At 44.2% G+C, this 12,004-nt stretch overlaps 1 protein-coding gene across 5 annotated transcripts in view; it reads right to left on the bottom strand.

Moving 5' to 3' along the window:
* LOC121729013 (protein 4.1 homolog) overlaps positions 1–12,004 on the bottom strand; it is an 82,085-nt gene that overhangs the window by 2,016 nt on the left and 68,065 nt on the right. For 2 of the 5 annotated variants that reach the window (XM_042117399.1, XM_042117424.1), the window contains 7 exons: positions 10,007–10,081; positions 8,906–9,005; positions 8,662–8,723; positions 2,741–8,392; positions 2,394–2,609; positions 1,627–1,725; positions 354–440 (listed from right to left, as the gene is read on the bottom strand). In XM_042117399.1, the coding sequence (XP_041973333.1) occupies positions 354–440; positions 1,627–1,725; positions 2,394–2,609; positions 2,741–8,392; positions 8,662–8,723; positions 8,906–9,005; positions 10,007–10,081 (6,291 nt within the window). The remainder of the gene's footprint in view (positions 1–353; positions 441–1,626; positions 1,726–2,393; positions 2,610–2,740; positions 8,393–8,661; positions 8,724–8,905; positions 9,006–10,006; positions 10,082–12,004) is intronic. The other 3 variants (XM_042117409.1, XM_042117402.1, XM_042117417.1) reach the window with 3 other exon arrangements.

Raw genomic sequence — 12,004 nt, 5'->3', positions numbered from 1 at the left:
CGAAGTTTAGGAGAACGGCAAGATATATACAACGTCTGAGATGACGTCAGTGGGCTTCGTCCTGACCGAGCATGCTCTCTCTCTCGGTCGGAAGATCTTCCTTTTCGGTCGCCACTAACAACGTTAAATTATTATAATATCTTGAGTTCTATTAATTGTAAGCCTAACTCCGCAGCGCTATTAAGTAATAAAAAAACAAAAGTTTAAAGCTACTAACATAACCTAATATTACACAGGACATTATTACGAATATAAATATCCTTAATTGGTTAATGACTCATGATTCATGAGTCATGACTGACTGCTATATATCATTCTCTGCCCTTCCATTTCGCCGTGGTAAAAACTCTTACCCTGGCGGCAGCGCCGTGCACCATGCTGCCGAAGGGCGCGTTGCCCATCACCGTCGATGTCGTCGTCGTCTTGTACGCGCCCGGCTCCTGTGGACACAGAACGTTGTATTACTATCTAATATCGTTGAAATCATACGTGGATTCTAGAAATTTCTTTTACTTCAGTTCACAATACTTGGGTCACAGAGTAAGTTAAATTTTTCCTTCGCTAATGTATCTTTTACAGGCGCTAGAAAATATAGAAACATGACGTTTCTATCATGTGATAGAAGTAAAATAGTAGATATTTTTTGCTCGAGTGGAGACGAGTGATGATGAGCCAATGAAAAAAAATGTTTGGCCGGACTTTATTTCTAAGATGTAAAAATTAAAAAATAGTACGCAACGACTCGTTTTAGAGTTGGCTATCTTATTATGTTCAATTATGGTTGTTCGTTGGTATTCAGAGATTTTTAAAGAATATAATAATTATTATCAAAAGTACTTACATAAAATACTTACATAATTAAAATACCATAATAGTTATTTTTACAAGAATTCAAATAACAAACATTTAAAAAATAACAGACCATGCAAATATGCCAAAACTATTCATGCAGTGATGCTCATTTAGTAACTTATAAAAATATTATGAAAAACAGTAATGATAAAGTGATTTGCAATAGTAACTAGTTGCATATTCAATGTTCATAAAACAAAATATTGGGCCCTGTGATTTAAATTCTTATATTTTTGCATGAAAATATTTAGGCATGCTACACTGCTAAGCTTTATTCTACATTAAAACGCAATAAAAATGCTACAAATATATTAATAATGTTAGAAAAATGTTACCTTGTCTGTTCTTAATATTAACAAAATGTATTTTAATTACAATAATTATAATTAAGTATATATTTCAATGGTACAAAAGGTTAGTTCGTATACATTTACTTAAACACAATATATATCAGTATTACAAACATAATACTTAATTAAATTAAATAATATTGTCATTTATAATTTTCTTATCTACTTTTGTAACTTTTTTGACTGCCAAAAGGGTTGATTTTAGATATTTTCGTTCATGTCATCATTTTACTCGACTACCGAGAATTTACAATAGTTTTAATTTAAATCTAATTTATAATTTTCTTTCAATTTACAATTTCAAAACATGATGATTTGACATAGACAACTACAGAACTCTCTTCTATCGTCTATGGTCATCTGCCTTCCATAGACAACTACAGAACTCTCTTCTTGTCTATGGTCCCCTGGCGTTGGTACTCACTGTGACGTAATACGCTGCTTCACCGGCGCCCTCCTCGAAGTCGATCGGCGTGCCAGAGTCGCCGCTGCTCAGGGAACTCTCTGAGCCGCGCCTGGTGAGCTACGGGGGCCAATGGACGGGAGAAGATAGGGTCGAGTGGGGGAAAATAGGGTCGAGGAGAATGGGGTGGGGCGAATACGGGTGAATGGGGTCGAATAGGGGGAGAATGGGGTTGAACGTAAAAGGAGAAAGAGAGACGGATAGGTAACGTTAACACAGATGATCACACCATGCGCACAGAGGAGGGGGAGAAAAGAAAATAAAAAAAATTAGAACACAATCAAACATGCGGGTTACGATGAATTTGTAAGAATCTTATGCAATGATGCAATTATTATGATCGGGTTGCATCGTTAAACCGAATTAACTGACATACTCATCTGGCTTGTTATACGAAGAACCATTTTAGGTTTTTGTTATTCAGAAATATTTAATTTTTGGTAACTTAGTATCATCACCATGTTAAAAGTGTTTTAGATTCTGATGATTGGTGCAATGAACAGTTAAAAGGTAAAAAAGGCGCGCAGATAAGTACGTCTTTGAGTAAGAAAACTTATTTAAAAAAAACAAAACATGCTAATATGGGTCTGGGACATCGAGGTTTGGAATATAAAACCGACAAAGATTTTATTTTGGCAGCCCTGTTATGTAAATCGTATACCGGATGACGTTTGTTAAACAAATGTGGGCGATTATTTCAATAGGTATGTTGTCAGCCCTGTGCGTACCTGATCGCCGGTGGTGACGGTTGTCTTGAGCTGCTGCGTGAGGGTGCGCTGCTCGTGTCGCGTGGCGGACGAGGTGAGGGTGTGCGCCACCGTCTTCTCCTCCAGCTGCTGCGTGCGCGCGCGCGTGTCCAGGTCGTGGTGCGTCGTGGCCGTGCGCGTCGTCACGGCGCGGGCGCGCACGTACGGCGACTGCTCCGCCGGCGACAGGCTTTCCGCCTGAGTTAGGGTTACACGACCATGCACTTTACAAGGTTACTACAAAGCTTGGAAGCTCAAAAATAATAAAAAACACGTGAAATTAAAACGGGCTATTCACCCAGTTAACAAACTAAAAGAAAGCTACGTACCTTGTTGGTGTGGGTGGAGAAGGTGACCTCGCCGGTGCCGAGGTTCTCGACCTCCTGCTCGACGTTGTGGGTGACGCCCTCGTCCGTCTTCGTCAACAGCTGCTTGGTCGTCGTCTTGACGACGACGGGCGGCGTAGGCGACTTCTTGGCCCGCTGCGAGACGGGGATCTTAGAGGAGAGGGGCGTAGTGGAGACGTAGCCCTGGTGGCGGACGTGCTCGCTGGTGGTGTACTCGGTGAAGGTGCGGGGCTCGTCACCGCGCGCGGGGCTCTCGTCCTTGCCGAACGTGGAGAACTTGTGCGTGTTGACGGTCTGGATATCGATGTCGGCGGGCAGATCCTGTGTCTCCTTTTCGATGGTGTAGTTGCCGCTCTTGTCCTCGAAGTGCGAGGGGTCGATCTGCGAGTAGTGCAGGATGAGCTGGCCGGTGACGGGGTCGCGCACGGCGGTGCTGGGGTCGATGTCGCCGGTGTCGGGGTCGATGTCGCCGTACTCGGTGCGGATGCGGCCCGTCGCGGGGTCGATCTTGCCCGACAGCGTCATGGTTTGCGTGACGGTGGTGCGCGCGCCCTTCAGCCGCGGGTCGTCTGGGTCCACTTCGATGGTCTCGTCGGTGACGGGGTCGACGATCTGGTACACGTACACCGTCTTCGTCGTGATGATGCGGCCGGTCGTCTCGTCGATCGTGCACTCCTTCGGGTCGATCTCCTTCACGCGGCCCTTGTCGTCCTTCTGGGTTATGACGAATATCTTGATGATGATCAGTTTGCCCGTCCGCGGGTCGATCCTGCCCAGCTTGGTGTAGATCTCCCCGGTGCCGGGGTCGACCTGGGAGGCGGAGTACAGCGGCTGCTTGTCCTCGCCCACCTCGCCGGTCGCGGTGTAGATCTGCCCGTTGACGGGGTCCACCTTGATGAGAGCCTTGTCGACGTCGGGCGCGCGCGTGATGAGGCCGGTCTTGGGGTCTAGGCGGCCGTAGATCGTGATGATGTAGCCTGTGTTGGGGTCAACCTGGCCCGCGGTGTACAGGACCTCGCCGGTGAGCGGGTCCTTCGGCCCGGCGATCCAAATTTGGTTCGTTTTCGGATCGACTTTGACGTTCTTGGGGTCGTTGGCGACGATTTGTTTTCCAGATACGGGGTCCACCTTGGTCTGGATTATTCTAAGGCACATCAGCCGGCCGACGTCCTTGTCCGGTTTGCCAGATCTGGGATTGACCTGTCCACTGCGCAGCAGGAACTGTCCGGTGACAGGGTCCACTTTGAGCTCCTTGTTTTCGAACCTGCCGGTCTTAGGATCGTTGTATGTCACCGTACCCTTGACTAAGTCGATCTGTCCGTACTTAGTGTTTATAATATTGTTTTCGGGATTCAGTTGACCAGTGCTGCTCTCGATTACGGAGTGCTTCGGTTCGATAATACCTTTCTTGGAATCTAATTTACCAACGAAGGTCGTCACCTCCACGACGGGATCTATGTGGCTTCCGACTACCAATATTTGTCCAAGTTTGGGATCGATCTTTCCGGTTTTAGGATCTTTTACGCCAGTGACAGTAATTTGTCCATTGTTTTCGTCGATTTGAATCTGCTTCGTGTCCTGAGTTCCAGAAACGTCGGTGACAAACATAACGCCGTTGGATGGGTCTATGACACCATACTTAGTCGAGATGTTTCCGGTCTCCGCGTCGACTTTACCCTTCGTGTGCTCCACGGTACCATCCTCGATACTAACTTTTCCTGTCTTAGGATCGACTGGCCCAGTTATCGTCGTTATTTCTACGACCGGGTCGTCTTGTTTAGCGACACTCAAAATCATTCCCAGGTTTGAGTCGATCTTACCCGTCTTGGGATCGACCGCCCCCGAATTGATAAATATTTGACCAGTTTCAGTCAAAATCAAGCCGTCCTTGGCCTGTTTCTGACCGTTGGAGTCGGTCAGGACCATGCTTCCTTTCTTAGAATCGATAACGCCATACTTGGTTTCAATCAGGCCATTTGGATCGAGTATACCGGTCAAATGTTCCACTTCAGCCGTGTGGAAATCTGGTTTTCTCGACTTCGGGTCAATGCGCGTGAACACGACCATAATTTTGACGATCTTCTTCCTTGGCGGTTCTGGAGGGGCCGACGTCGGTTTAGTCGGCGACATGGTGCGAACGGTGGTGATAGGCGATGCCTTTTGAACCGCGCTCACGATGGGAGACGAGGTTCGAACTGGCGATTGGAGCGGCGTTTGGGTCGGCGTCGCCGTGGGAGTCTTGATCGGTATTTGTTTCGGAGGAGAAATGCTAGACCTCTGGGATTCCTTTACCGGGGTTCCTTTAGCCAGAACATTCTGTTTATCGATTATGTTTATCTGCTGCGCATAGCTGGTATCGATCTTACCCGTCTTGGGATCTACGACTCCCGTTGTGACGATAATGTTGCCGGTTTTAGGATCAACGTTGGCTTGTTTCAGCTCCTGCTTACCCGTAACGGGATCTTTGTAGAGTATTTGTCCTGATTTAGGATCGATGATGCCGAAGTCTGTATGAATTTTGCCATCCTCCTCGCTGACATAGCCCTTCGACGCGTCGATTGTTCCCGAAGCCGCATCGACGGTTTTCGTTTTAGGATCGTACTTACTAGTGACGATCACCAATCGGACCTCGCCCTTCGATGCAGGCTTAGAATACGCTACGACCGGCTTACTGACGATACTATATTGTTGGGCCAAAATTGGGTCGACTTTGCCCGTCTTGGGGTCAACAACCTGACTCGTCACAAGCAAGTGTCCGGTCGTAGGATCAATTTGAGACTTCTTCACTTCCTCCTTTCCTGTCTTTGGATCTCTTATCGTTATAAGCCCCGTAGCTGGATCCACTAGACCGAATTCTGTTTTGATCTTACCATCAGACGTAACGGTACCACTAACTGTCTCGACGTGGCCCTGGGTCGGATCTATCTTCTTCGTTCTAGGGTCATACTTCGTCGTTATAATGACGAGATGAACCTCTCTCTCCTGTGGTCTCACGCCCTTGTCGATGACGTTTATCTGTTGGCCTAGGGATGAATCGATTTTACCATCTTTATCGGCCACACCCGAGGATATAATAAAGTTTCCGGTTTTTGGATCAGCGACAGCGTATTTAACGACGTTAGCACCGGTCATGGGGTCGACAGCCTCTATCTTACCACTCTTGGGATCCAATATTCCGAAATTCGTGTGGACCTTCCCATCGGCAGAGACGACACCGCGCGATGTTTCTATGTGACCATTAGGATTGTCGAGCTTCTTATATTTCGGGTCATATTTGCTGGTGATAACGACGAGCTGAACTTCTTTTCCGGGTACGGAAGCGAACGTATCTTTGGGCTTGATAACGACGGAGAACTGTTGCCCGAGAGTAGGATCGACCAGTTTAGTATTAGGATCGATAACTCCCGACGTCAGGAGTAAATTGCCAGTTTTTGAGTCGACACTAGCTTTCTTAACCTCCTGTTTTCCTGTCGCTTTGTCGGTTACTGTTATTTGACCGGTTGCAGGGTCGACGATTCCGAATTCAGTGTGCACTTTGCCGTCATCGTCAATCGTTCCTGGAATCGAATCAACATGAGCATTGGACAGATCCAACTTCTTATTCTTGAGATCGTATTTGGATGTAATTATGACCAAATTGACATATCTTTCGGGGACACCTTTGGGTGCCAACTTGTCTACTACTGCTAATTGTTGGGCGTACGACGAATCAGGTTTACCGGTTTTTGGATCTATAACCCCAGATGTTAGTAAGAAGCTACCCGTTTTAGGATCAATGTGCGCTTGTTTCGCTTCGCGCTTGCCGGTCTTGGGGTCAGTGTAGTAAATTTTTCCATTATTGGGATCTAGAATTCCAAAGTTACAGTGTACTTTCGCATCTTTCTCGCTTATTACAGCTTGAGAAGTTTCAATAAATCCATTGGGATTGTCCAACTTCTTGTTCTTGGAATCATATTTGCCGGTGATTGCCACAACTTGTACTTCCCGGCCAGGACACGCAGCGAATGTGGACGTAGGTTTATCTACAATACTATACTGTTGTCCCATTGTGGTGTCTAGTTGTCCCGTTCTTGGGTCAACAACTCCGGACAAAAGAAGAATATTGCCAGTTTTGTGATCGACTTGCGCTTGTTTTGTTTCTTGCCTCCCAGTTTTAGGGTCTGTAACTTGGATGTCGCCATTTCTAGGATCGATAATTCCGTATTCGGTGTATATTTTACCGTCGGAACCACTGAGCACTCCCTTGATGGAATCCACGTGAGCAAAGGACGGGTCGAGCTTCTTGCTCTTCAGATCATATTTGCTGGTAATAACTACCAACCTTACTTCTCTGTTTGCATTTGTAGCATCTTTCTCTACTATGCTGAACTGTTGTCCTAAAGAGGAATCAACTTTGCCCGATTTCGGATCAGTAACACCAGTTGTCACCAAGAGATTGCCAGTTTTCTGGTCAACATAAGCTTGTTTTGGTTCCTGTTTCCCAGTCTTCGGATCTAGGTAGTCAATTTTGCCACTCTTGGTGTCAATAACTCCATAATTGGAACTCACAATACCGTCTGATGTCACGATTGCCTTGGAGACGTCTACATGACCATGAGAGGCGTCCAACTTCTTGTGTTTGCCGTCATATTTGCCAATAATCATCACCAAGTCAACCTCTCTGCCAGGCTTATCGCCAACTTGGTCCTTGGACTTTTCAACGAAACAGTACTGTTGAGCCAAGCTCGGATCGATCTTTCCAGTTTTAGGATCGATAACTCCGGTCGTGAAGAGTATATGGCCGGTCTTGGAATCGACGTGACCGTTTTTGACTTCCTGCTTTCCTGTGGCAGGATCAGTGAAAGTGATTTGGCCGGTCTTCGTGTTGATTTGTTCCTTGTCAGTTTGTATTTTTCCGGTGGCCTTATTTATCGTACCCTTGGTAACGAGGACGGTACCGTTGGCGTCGTCGAGTTTCTTCGACTTGGGGTTGAGTTTTCCGGTGATGATGACCACCTGAATTTCGCTGTCCTTCTTGGGCGCGACGACCGGCATCACTGGCGCCGCCTCATGGTTAGCCCTCTCGGAGTCGAGTAGCGCTAGAGTGGGATCGATGAGGGACTTAGGAGTTTTCGCCTGCTCCTTCAGAGCCGCCGACTGGACGTAGTCGATGCCCGGAGTCTGGAGCTTGCTGAGGTCTTCCGGCGTTTTCCGTTTCTCAGCGGATTGCGCCACCTTCTTGTCCTCTCCGGGGGCGTAGTTGAAAGCGAGACCCGCCTTCCTCGTGCCGGGACTCTGACTCTCGTCCAGGTTTCTCTGTTTCTCATCGGATATCGGTTCCTTTTCGTAGCTAAATGCACCTTGAATGTAGGGCTTTCGCGTCGGGCTACGCTCCGTGTCCGTGTATTCGTAGGGCTTGGTGAAGCCCGGCTTGTCATCGCCCTTGGCGGGGCTCCTGTCGGTCGACTTGTCGAGGTTCGAGCTGTCGTTGGAGATATCGAGCGCGGCCACCTTCGTTTTGGGCTCCTTGTGTTTGGGAGACTTGTCTCGGGGCGGCTTCTCCTTGGGTGGCTTGTCTTTGGGCGACTTCTCTTTAGGAGATTTCTCGTGTTTGGGGGATTTCTCTCTCTTGCTACCGAACAACAGGAAGCCTCCCTAGCGGGGTGGAAATGAAAAAGAAAAACAAAATAAGAAAAACACACAAAATTAAAAGTAACTAAAAACATTTGGCGCCGGACACATCGCGGGGCCTGCGGCGGACCGATCGGACTATCACGTACATGTAGTGCATTATAAATTACAAAATGCATGTCATGCTTTGCTCTAACATGTATATTTACATTTTATATGAAAAAATCTACCAAAAGACTAGGTAAATAGAAAACCTACCTACCGTGTTTGCAATCTTTGGGAGCAAAACTTACCTTGGACTTCTTGGGCGAGTCGGTGTTGTTCGTCACGCCGGGGTCGCTGCTGGCGTCAGTGCCTGCCAATAAATGAAATAAAACGTCTTTATCTCGGTCTATGAACTATAAAGTGTTGTTAAAAATTGAAAAGGAAATTAAAAAAAAACAGTAATTTTTACAAAAGAACTGAAGATCTTCTGGATAAAAATATTCTCAACTATTTAAAAGTCTGGCAACGTAGAATATACAACGAAATAGGTACCGTTTTCAGCGGGTTTCCCTTGTTCCGGTGTCTTTTCCTCCTTTTCCTTCTTTTTGTCAGGCGAGGTGGGCATCACCTTTACAGCGCCCGCTGGAGGCTTCTGGAAATTAAAAAATATATATGTCAATAGGCATATCTATGATACAACATCGGAACTAGCAACTACGAAACTTCAAAACTACTAGCCCACCGAGTGTGAAACTGCGTCAATCTGTGCTAAAGTAAGTATGGTAGTATAATGTGTTATCTGTTTCATTTCCCGTGTAAACGAAAGAGAAAACATGATAATTAACACATCCTTAACAATAGCTCAGAATGGTGCAATATGGGGATTAGAGTTTCTTAAGAGCACTTATAAAATACATAGGGAAAATATGAATTCACAATATTTTACTATATTTCACTCGGTGAGCCACTCACACATCAAGAAAATAAATACTAAGAACTAACAAAGCGTAAAACTTAAAACAAACTTAAATCAACTACGGTGTAACACACAGGACGCAACTAAATAAAAATCTAAAAAAAAACCGCTGTGAATCTAAAGCCTACAAAAAAAACCTAGAATAAGACGTAAATAACACGCTTTACCCTGGCTAGGATGTTAAAAGAATCGTGTTAAATATATTAATATTATATTTTGCTGTAGTGCTTAGGCTTTTTACAGACGAACGGCACTTGTCGATAGCTGCCGTCGACGCGTACCGTTCGTCTGTGAGCGCTCTTAGCCAGATTTGCGCATTATTATTGCCTTATAAAAAAGTGTCTAAAATGAACCGTGCAAAGAGCAGCGAGGAAATGATCATTGGAATAATATAATAGTTTGCTGACTAGCTCATTTGAAAGAAAGGTACTGATAGTAAGATATTTTTAAGGACCCATTTCATAATAGCCTGTTAAATAAATAGCTTAATCAAAAATTTTCAAAGGTTGTGTCTACCAATTTTTTTACCACCCTGCCAAGTACCACTTATGATGATCATTCCCCCGCCGCGTTACTATATGCGGGTAGACACTAGATATGCGGTATGCTAGTGGTGGCTATATGCGGTGATACTGGTCACTATATGCGGTGTGTGCGGGGGTGTGGGGGTGAGCGACCTTGTCGAGGCGCTCGGCGAGGTACTCCCCCTCCAGCGAGCTGGACGACACGCTGGTGCCGCCGGACCGCCGCCGCTGGACAACACCGGACAGGTCAACGACCCCGCTGACGTATAGCTATTGACACTAAAGCCTAATTTCACCAACGTCTGTTATGGTAAGTATACACGACGACACCAGACACTAAAGACTATGTGTATATGTCGCAGTACATAATAGATGCAGCCTTAATATAGCTATACCCCTAGGGATATACTTATATGCCGTAACATATTATATGAAAGCGATTCATATTATACATGGACTGTCTGTTTGTACACTGCCGCGACAGTTGCCGATTTAGTGTGGACGCAATCGACACTAGTGTCGATATTTCTGTCGAGTGTCAGTGTCTTAGTGTATACTTAGCATTAGCAGAGTAGACTAAGGAGTACCTCGACTTTAAATTAACGGGCGAATATACGCGAGTTGGGCGCGAGTCGCGACTCTCACTTTCAATATGTTTTACAAATCACAATGCTGAGTAAAGCATTATTACGGCGCGCGCCGGTGATATGACAGTGACGTAGTAACGTCAAACGTATCAATTTCGAGATCTCTTCTGAGTCGGCCTACTCGTTAGTTATGTTTACTCTGGCATGGGATTAGTGTTAACAGCTTGTTAAAATGTCATGTCATCTCTTTCATTCATATTATGATTTTAAATTCGAATATAAACTTTACAGTCGTTAGTGAAATTGAGCCTTTCGCTACAAGGATCTATCGACAGTCGACACGTTACGAGAAACAGAGCAAAAGCCGCAAGTCAGTTAAAAGTGCCTTGGCCGAAATTGGAACTATTGTTGTTTGAAGTAAACTCTGTCCCTTGTATTATTCAAGTGCCAAGAATTCCTTGTAGCAATGCAGTGAATGTCTTGTTGGTTAATTTTTGTTAATCGTGGCAATACTATGAAGTCAACAATAGGGTCTTGTACCTCAGTATACATGAACGAGAAATGTTTATATACGCTGAATAGCATAATTATTATAATAGAAAAATAATATGTTTGTCAAATTAATTTCAATGTTGTAAAAACAGTTAACGGTTTTATTAATGTTTAAGATAGAAGACATTATTTTGTGCCATACTCTCCAACGTACAACAGTATTGCATGCAGATAGTAAACAAAGTAATGTAAATATCTAAATGACATCATGATTTGTGTTAGCTAATGACAAAACAATTAGTATTTTTCTAAGAAGTCCGAAGACAACAATGATTTGTTTATTTGGAACATTAATACATAATAGTTAAACATTATTAGAACTACAGTATCAACAATGATACAATGAGTTTTGGAGCTTTGATGTCACATTTACTAAGAAATTGATACATAGGCTGAAGGCGGACTTATGTAATTTGGTCGGGTTTTTTCAAGCCCAGACACTATCAACATTGACTTGACATAACCCGATCAAATAACGTACTATGTCCGCCATCTTGCTGTAAAATGATTTCTCTGATGATACCTAAACTTTTTATCAACATTACATTTATTTAATGGACATCATTTTCAGTAATAAACTCTGTAAAGATCCATTTCATTCAAACAACAAAATAACATGTTGTAATGCTACCAATTTAAATGACACTAATTTGTAGTGGAATATTAAGAAAGGTTAATATTTCATGTTTAGATGAAAATCTGATCTGAACAGAGTATACCTATAGCCAAAGATATAATATGTCCTGGTGATAGTTACATCATAGTATGACACCAACGCGCTTGATGATGAATACGGATGAGTCTGACTCACATACTACGTCATGCAGTTGCTGCTAGGTTCACAATTAGTGTTCACTACTTTTCAAAGACCTAAATCTAGATTTAAATGTGCCAATTTGTGAAAACTTTAAGAATTTTGTTGATAGTATGTCTTGTCATGAATTATTATCGCTTTTAGTTTCATTTTCAAATAACTATTAGGTCAGACTTGCTAACAAGGCAAGTAAATAAC

The sequence above is a fragment of the Aricia agestis genome, chromosome 1 (genome assembly GCF_905147365.1).
Source record: "Aricia agestis chromosome 1, ilAriAges1.1, whole genome shotgun sequence".
NCBI classification, from domain to species: Eukaryota; Metazoa; Arthropoda; class Insecta; order Lepidoptera; family Lycaenidae; genus Aricia; species Aricia agestis.
This window is presented reverse-complemented; position numbering and strand designations above follow the sequence as displayed.